Genomic DNA, 8,768 nt, shown 5'->3' on the forward strand with positions numbered 1-8,768 from the left:
TTCTTGTTCGAGTCCAGATCAGTCCGGAAAGCAGAGATTAATATACAGCTTCCAGTGGGACCTTAACATCATCGAATTAGTCTGTAGAATCTTAAAATCTAAGAAAAAAATGGTTGGTGTATGTGAGATATTATGTCCAAATATTGATGAAGCAGGCAGATAATGAAGAACGCAAAATACAGCAATTTAACACAGCTTGTTCTTAGTAGCTGAGTGTTAAAAACAGAAAAAGTGAAATATCAGTTTGGGAAGCCACTCTCTTATCAGAGCCAGGTTTCGATCCTGGGACCTGTGGGTTATGGGCCCACCACGCTTCCGCTGCGCCACTCTGATTTTGTTGCTATTCCTTTGTGTAGATTAATTGGAATCGAATCAAGCAAAATTTTCCCCCCTTCTTGAGTTATATTCAAAGACATTGGATACTGTGAAAAGCAAATTTTATATGAGTAACTTTAGCCTTTCTTTTTAATTATTAACAATTATTATGTTTTATGAACCCTATGTATCTATATATTTCACATAACTTCATTTCACTCTTTACTAATTACTTATTAGGGGAATATTATACTTATGTTTAATTATACAATCAATTATTGAATCGAACGTTTATTTTTTGTGCCAAAAGATATAACTGATAAAAATAATACAATTTAAATCTTTTTTTTTTAGTTGTATATACCAACACATCATTAGCTAGAGGTTTTTAAATTGATTTGATTAAAAAAAATGTTACAAACTTAAATAAGAAGAACGAAAAACATTGTAATTTGGCAAATGAAAATATTTCATTGGCTATATATATATATATATATATATATATATATACATGTCCAAGTGAAGAGTCCAATTTTGTAGTTATCAAAAATATAAAAATAGAAGAACCAAAATTGACAAGATAGAATCATTTGAGCCCATTAACATCTACCAGACACTAACACATGCTTTACACTTTATATCCATTTATATGTGCTTCACCTCAATCCCTCCTGATCAAGAACAACAACTCTCCAAATCTGCCAAAAAAAGAAAAAAAACATAGTTGACAGCTTTATGTGATTATATTTTTATTTAAAAGTATATAATTTAATTAAATATTTATCCAATTCTGGCAACTATATCGATATGGACTGTTGTTACAACCTCCAAATAGTTTAGAGGCAAATTGAATTTTTTTTATTATAAAATAATATAATATACGATACTGATATGCATAAAAATAAATTAGTCCAAAGAGACCTAAGTAACTCAAAAAAATAAATAAAATACAATACAAGGCCCATAGTGCCTCTCAGGGAGCCCAATTTAGGAGAAGGCTTAGGGAGACAGGCTGACGTCCCCAATAAAATAGAAGTCAAGTTGGCCCATGTCAGGAAAAACCCTGATCTAAGAGACCTCACAGGTCTACCAGGAGGTTTAGGGACTTGAACTCTTCCAACCAAACTCAAAGATCCTTCACATGGCACTCATAGGGGACTTAGGTGGTGGCCACGCAAGACCTTTGGAGGTCCCCCTTATAGAATGGGATAAGGACCATCAGCCCCATCATGGGCACGTGGTGCCCCCAAAGAGAAGTACTATAAACCCTAAAAAGATTGGACTCCAACTGGAAAAGATCTCCTCATCACCTCCTTGGAAATCTGAGGATGCAACATCCTTATCCCCCATCAAATAAACAACATACTCCAACAGGCCCCGAATCTTGGGGGGATCTTCCAACTACTTCTCAAATCCAAGGGGGATCAACTAACTATTGAGGACTCTACATCAAATCTGAGGAGGATTCAACATGCTCCTTCAAATTCGTGACATTCTCTAACAACCTTATGGTTATCTATAAATAGAGCTTCCTCAGCGGGATAACGACATTCATAGATTCACATATCCATACTTCACACAATCAGAAGGACACATTCACACATGTTACTACAAATTTTACTTTTTTTTGCTATCATGTTAGCTTAAAGGAGAATTGCAAATTTCGTACTTAGACCTTTGATTCCGTATCGATCTCTCTATCTTATGCAAAATTAAGCAATAATATTCTCTTCTTCACTCATTTAACCATTTTTATCTTCTAGCACTTATTCACCACTTCATCTCCAAGTGGGCGAAGCACCACATTTTTTCCTCACATCATTTATACCAAACATTCATTTTTTGCACGCACCAATTTGCGCCGCCTGTGGAAACACAAAACTAAAGCGTGAAATCAATGGAAGCTACTAACGCTGGAGCTAAGATCTCCTCGGATGACTCTCCCGGGAGGATGGTCCCCCTCATGTTGGAGGACCTCCAACGAATGATTACTACCTCTGTTCAAGGTCTCATCATTATTATTACTTAATACTGATGTCCCTACTGCGAATTTTTAATGTGTAGGGACATCACCTTGGGGAGAAAACGATAGCACCCTCCCCTGCGAGAAGGTGCCCTCAAGGACTGGTGGCGCACATTGATAAGCTTTAGCACGACTTCTTAAATCTGTAGAGGTGAGTCCTTAGAATGCCCCTAGGCAGGCAGGAGGACACCCCCCCTTCAACAAACAAATCTTCACATACAAGCTTCCCTCAAGGAATATCTTTAGTATTTTAATTTAGTAGCCTTGGAGACATAGTTTTTACCACCTTCGATGTATTAACATGTGTCTTCTTGTAGCAATTTCACGATGGATATTTCTCCAAGCCTCTAGCCAAAAGCCCTGCCGTCGGACATACATCTTCTTAACCCCTCCCCCCCCCCCCCTCCCCCCGGGCAAACATCCTCCTCAGAGAATAAGTCCTACTCCTAGGTAGGCATTCTTCTCAAAATATAATCTTGCACCCAGGCAGGTTCCTTCTCAGATTTCTCAGAATAAAGCTCTGACCCTAGACAGATACCCTCTCATAAAAAGCCCAATCTTCCACACAGGCACATAAGCCCTCCTCCGTGGAGACACCTCAAACCTCCTTTTGGTAAGTACTTAGGTCCTTATTCGGGGACTTGTAAGCTCTGTTTCATGCAAGCATCTAAGCCCTCCTCCACAGAGGCATCTAAACCCTTCTTCGAGCGAATATTTTATTCTTCCTCTGGTGAAGTCCTGCTCCAAGTAGGGACACTTGATAAACCCTCCTCTGTGGAGGCACACAAGCCCTTCTATGTGGAGGCACTTACATAAAAGCCCTGCTCCGTATAAACACGAAGTAAGCTCTTTTTTTTTTCTTTTTTTTTAAGCATGCTTATGATATTAACATTTTTTTGCAGAAAATTGAAAAAGAAATGTCTCAATCTTTGGGCCTCGCCTCTAAAGATGTCTACTCTAATAAGTGTAGAGATTTCCACTTATTAGAGTTGAGGGGTAATAATGTGCATAATAATAGGCTAACCCAAAGAGGCTCAAACAGTCCAAAAAGAAGAAAATGTTACAAAGCCCATGGTGCCCCTTGAGGGCCCAGTTCGGGAGAAGACGAATGTGGACAGAATCCCTCTACAAAATAGAAATCCAGCTGGCCCAAGTTCGAGAGAGCCTGATCCAAGAGGTTTCACAAGCCCACAAGGATGCTTAGGGACTTGAAATTCCGTAAACTCTAAGGTCCTCCACATGGCACCCATAGGGACCCAGGTGACGGCCACACAGGACCTTTGGAAGTCCCTACACAGAATCAGATAAGGACTATCAGCCCCCTTAGGGACACATAAAAAGATTGGACTCCAATTGAGAGAGATCACCTCAACCACCTCCTTGAAAATCCAAGAAAACAATATCCTTATCCCCCAACAGATACACAACCTTCCAATAGTCACTCGAATATGAGGGAGATCTTCCAGCTACCTCTCAAATCCGAAGGGGATCAACAAATTGCTGAGGATTCTACACCAAATCTGAGAGGATTCAACATGCTTCCCCAAATTCATGTCCTTCTTCAACAACCTTGCGGTTGCCTATAAATATATAGTTCCCCTAGCGGGAGAAGGACATTCATAGATTCACATATTCACATGATCAGAAGGACATATTCACACACATTCATATGTTTTATACTTTGAGTTTACCCACTATAATTTTTACTTTTTTTCCATCATGTTAGCTTAAAAGAGTATTGTAATTTCATACTTAGAGTTTTGATTCCATATCAATCTCTCTATTGTAAGCAAAATCAAGCAATAATACTCTCTTCTTCACTCATTTAACCGTTTTTACTTTTAGCATTTATTTCACCACTTCCAATTCCAAATGGGCCAAGCACCGCATTTTTACTTACATCATTTACTTCATATGTGTATTTTTACACACATCAGATACTTTATTTAATATTGTCGATTTATTTATAAAAATATTTTTTAAAAATATATAAACAAAATAAACTTTACACACATAATTTCTCATGCTTTTAACATGCATGGGCCTTTATAATGATGCATTTCTTTTCTTGATAAAATAAAAAAAAAGGGATAATACATTATTCTTTATGAGATATGGTATAATTGTACATAAATTTTTGTGGTTCGAAAAATTACATTTAGTACTCTTGATGTTTATTTTTGTGTAACAAATAGACCGCCCTGTTAGTAAAAAATCACCGATTTGCTAATATTAGGCAAAAAAAGGTTGATTAAAAATCTATTTATCCCAATTAATTTATTACTGATCTATAAAAAAAAACTTTTATGATCAAACTATCCTTATACATTTTAATGATAATGTATGTAATGATGTATATCTTTCCTCTTGTAAGGTTATTCTGGTATGAGAAGATCTGTTTGACCTAAAATATAGGATTAATATGTTAATCGAGATAAATACAAATTTTCATTCAATTTTTTGCTAGTATAAATAAATTAAGTTAATTTTAACTAATAAAACAATCTATTTATTATATATAAATAAATATTAAAACTACTAAATATGATTTTTTAAATCATATAAAATCTATGTGTTATTATACTAAATTAGACATTGTAATTATCCCAATAAAAAACTGGGCTGCCATGCTCATGAAATGTTAATATTAAATACACATACAAGGGGGAAAAAGAACCTGTGATACAAGAGTGAGAAAACCAAGGTATCACCGGTGGTTGTAGTAATGATACATCCATGTTATAAATGAATGAGAGTGAGAACTGAGAAGTGTCACATTTTCCCAGTTGGGGGAGAAGGGCCCATCACCCTCTCCATCTGTAAGAGTAAATTAAAAATTTACTACTCCTTTCAGTGTTGTCAGTTGTAAGCATCTAACCATCATCATCACACATAAAAAGAAACCATAGTTATGAACCAATTCACAGCTATTTTCTTATCATCCATTGTGTTTCTTTTGATCCAACAGTTTTACTCTTTTTATCATTACAATCTGTCTGTATTAATGAAGTTAACAACCTCAAAGGACTTGCTAATATTGTAAGATCGATTTGTTTATGTTTTTATACAGCGTGCTTTTGTCCATCCCAATGTGAATCTTATAGGATTTCTTCAAGAAGAAAGAAGTAGAGACTCATGTTTGAGAAATAACGTTATATCAATGTGTGTATATAACTATATTTGTAAAATTACACTTTTCCATACCGCGAGGATATTGAACTCCACTAGCTGCTCTCCAATATCTGTACTTTATCTGGTGTATAATCCATACCTAACGCTTCATATGTTAATCAAATCTCTTTTTTTATTTCATATGAGATGATATAAACTGTCAGCATGAAAAATGAAATAAAGAAATCTTAAGGGAAAACTATAAAGTTTTACAAATAAAGAAAATTACTAATGAGAACAGAGTTTTGGGGATAAATGGATTTTTAAAGAGTTTTGCAGCATCAAGTTCTTGAATTCTTGGGTGTATAATAATTGTTATTGGCACTGAACCCAAAAGCTAAAGAACAAAAAGAGCTTTCTTCTTCTGCTTCTGACTCTTATTGAAACTCCCTAAGCCCTTTTCCAGAATCCCACTCTACTTTTTCCAGACACCATTCTTGGGCTTTGCTTCTCTACGTCAGTTCTTTCTCCTTTTTCCCCTTCACACACACTATATATTTTGTCTCCCAGCTTTTTGTTTCAGCCTCTTCTGCCAATTCAAAAACAAAAAGATGCATGCTTTATTTTGAATACAAGTTAAAATCTTGGAGCACAGAGAAGCAATTTTCATTCTTGAAATGGAGAAGTTGCAATCTCTTGGTTTGTATACCTTGGTGGGAATCATGTTCTTGATGTTTCAAGTAGAAGGCAGTGTTGCTGAAACTCTTCTTGAAAGTGACAAGAATGCATTGCTTGATTTTGTGAACAAGCTTCCTCATTTGAGGTCTTTGAACTGGAGTGAGGAGCTTCCAGTGTGCAGAAACTGGACTGGGATTTCTTGCAGTGAGGATGGGAGTAGAGTGGTATCTGTAAGGCTACCAGGGGTGGGATTCCAAGGACCCATTCCAGAGAACACATTGAGCAGGCTATCAGCATTGCAGATCTTGAGCCTCAGATCCAATGGCATTAATGGGACTTTCCCACTGGACTTTGGTAACCTCAAGAATTTAACCTCACTTTATCTTCAGTACAACAATTTCTCTGGTCCATTGCCTTTGGATTTCTCTGTTTGGAGGAACTTGAGTGTTGTTAACCTGTCAAACAATGGGTTTAATGGCCACATTCCTAGTTCATTTTCTAGTTTGAATCAGCTTACTGCTTTGAATCTTGCTGAAAACTCACTCTCCGGTGAGATTCCTGATTTGAATTTGCCAAACTTGCAGTTGCTTAACCTGTCAGGCAATAATCTTGTTGGTAGTGTGCCTAGATCACTTCAGAGGTTCCCAAAGTCAGTGTTTGTGGGTAATAGTGACTCTTTATTGGATTACACTGTGACTAGCTCTCCTCTTGTTTTGGCCCCTCATGAACAAAATCTGAAAACCAAGAATGTAGGGGGACTGAGTGAAAGGGCATTGCTTGGAATTGTAGTAGCTGGTTCTGTTCTTGGGATTCTTGGTTTTGGTTTTATGTTGCTTGTTTGCTTAGTTAGGAGAAAGACGGTCGACGGGCTTGGTGGGGAATTTGAGAAAGGGGATATGTCACCGGGGAAGGTGATCTCACGGAGCCAAGGTGCGAGTAATAAGTTGGTTTTCTTTGAGGGATGTAACTATGCTTTTGATTTGGAGGATTTGTTGAGGGCTTCTGCTGAAGTGTTGGGGAAAGGTACGTTTGGGACGGCGTATAAGGCGATCCTGGAAGATGGGACGATGGTGGTGGTGAAGAGGTTGAAGGATGTGACCGCTGGGAAGAGAGATTTCAAGCAACAAATGGATGTAATTGGGAGGATCAAGCATGAGAATGTGACTGAGCTGAGGGCTTACTATTACTCAAAGGATGAGAAGCTCATGGTTTATGATTATTACAGTCAGGGCAGTTTGGCGTTGATGTTACATGGTACATTACGATCCTTTGTTCAGTTTTCAACTTGTTCATTAACTTCTATAATCCATATCACTAGCACCAGGGCTCTATGTTGTGAAGACACATTCTGATTATTAATGTCTGCAAAGATTATGGTCAAATGATGAAATGCTGTTCTTGTGTTGTCTGGTTGAATAAGCATATAAATTGTGAAAAATTGCTGTTCTGTACTTTGCATGCAGACTACTAAATATGTTCACTCTTGCAACTTTTGTCCGAATTTGCAGGTAAACAGGGAGAAAATACGATTCCTCTAGACTGGGAAACCCGACTCAAGATAGCCATTGGCGCTGCCAGAGGCATTGCTCGTGTCCACGCAGAAAACAATGGGAAGCTAGTCCACGGAAACGTCAAATCATCGAACGTGTTTCTGAATCCTCACCAATTCGGTTGTGTATCAGATCCTGGCCTGTCGGCAGTAATGAGTGCATTGGCTCTGCCAATCGCTCGTGCTGCTGGCTATCGGGCTCCAGAGGTGACAGACACAAGAAAATCAACGCAGCCATCCGATGTCTATAGCTTTGGAGTGATACTACTAGAACTACTCACCGGTAAGTCCCCCATCCACATGACTAACGGAGATGAGGTCATCCACTTGGTCCGGTGGGTCCATTCGGTAGTCCGAGAAGAGTGGACCGCAGAAGTCTTTGACGTTGAGCTGCTAAGGTATCCCAATATAGAGGAAGAGCTGGTAGAAATGTTACAAATAGGTATGTCGTGTGTGGTAAGAATGCCAGACCAGAGACCTAAGATGTCGGAAGTAGTTAAAATGGTCGAAAATGTCCGACCGTCACTTTCCAAGAATCCGGCATATTCAGACGCTAAGTCTGAAAACTCGACACCAATGCCTCCATCACCCGGTGCGTGAGGCAGCTTTTCCTCTCGATCCGAGTGCTGAAATCGCTGCCGAATTATATGTTCACCACCTTGGTGATCCCATGTTTAAGGAAGAGTTGGTTGGTATATTGATGATCAAATAGCTACATTTTAGTTGAACATATATGTACGTGGAGCATTGAGCAAAGAGATTAGTGTGAGAGTATGTTTCTTACATCTACCATATGTTTTTTCTCTAGTTACTGATGATGTCTTCATCTGAATGTTCCTGTTCTTGTCCATGCCACCAATTTTATGTTGATCTGATGTCCTCATTTGTGAGGCAAAAATAATTTAAGTTCAAGATTCCTTGAGCAAGATATGGTTGTGACAAAACTATCAATTCGAATATGAGGCAGGTCTGGTCAAACTTGAATCAATATATGTCAAATGCAATATACTTGTAGTTTGATTGTTTTATAATTAAGATAAAGTGACGAATCACACTTGCTCTGTGATTGGTTTTGTTCGATCGTACTTGTTT

At 37.9% G+C, this 8,768-nt stretch overlaps 1 protein-coding gene across 1 annotated transcript; it reads left to right on the forward strand.

Annotated features, from left to right (window-relative positions):
* The first annotated feature begins 5,696 nt into the window (after positions 1–5,696).
* LOC105158489 (putative inactive receptor kinase At4g23740) lies at positions 5,697–8,461 on the forward strand. The gene is made up of 2 exons (XM_011075276.3): positions 5,697–7,381; positions 7,636–8,461. The coding sequence occupies exons 1-2, from the start codon at positions 6,127–6,129 to the stop codon at positions 8,274–8,276; spliced, it is 1,896 nt and encodes a 631-aa protein (XP_011073578.1). The 5' UTR covers positions 5,697–6,126; the 3' UTR covers positions 8,277–8,461.
* Positions 8,462–8,768: the final 307 nt, after the last annotated feature.

The sequence above is a fragment of the Sesamum indicum genome, linkage group LG1 (assembly GCF_026168435.1).
Source record: "Sesamum indicum cultivar Baizhima isolate 11 linkage group LG1, ASM2616843v1, whole genome shotgun sequence".
NCBI classification, from domain to species: Eukaryota; Viridiplantae; Streptophyta; class Magnoliopsida; order Lamiales; family Pedaliaceae; genus Sesamum; species Sesamum indicum.

Coding starts and splice junctions, on each gene's coding strand:
- LOC105158489 (XM_011075276.3), top strand. CDS start 6,127: ATGGAGAAGTTGCAATCTCTTGGTTTGTATACCTTGGTGGGAATCATG. Junction 7,382..7,635: donor TTTGGCGTTGATGTTACATG/GTACATTACGAT, acceptor CCGAATTTGCAG/GTAAACAGGGAGAAAATACG.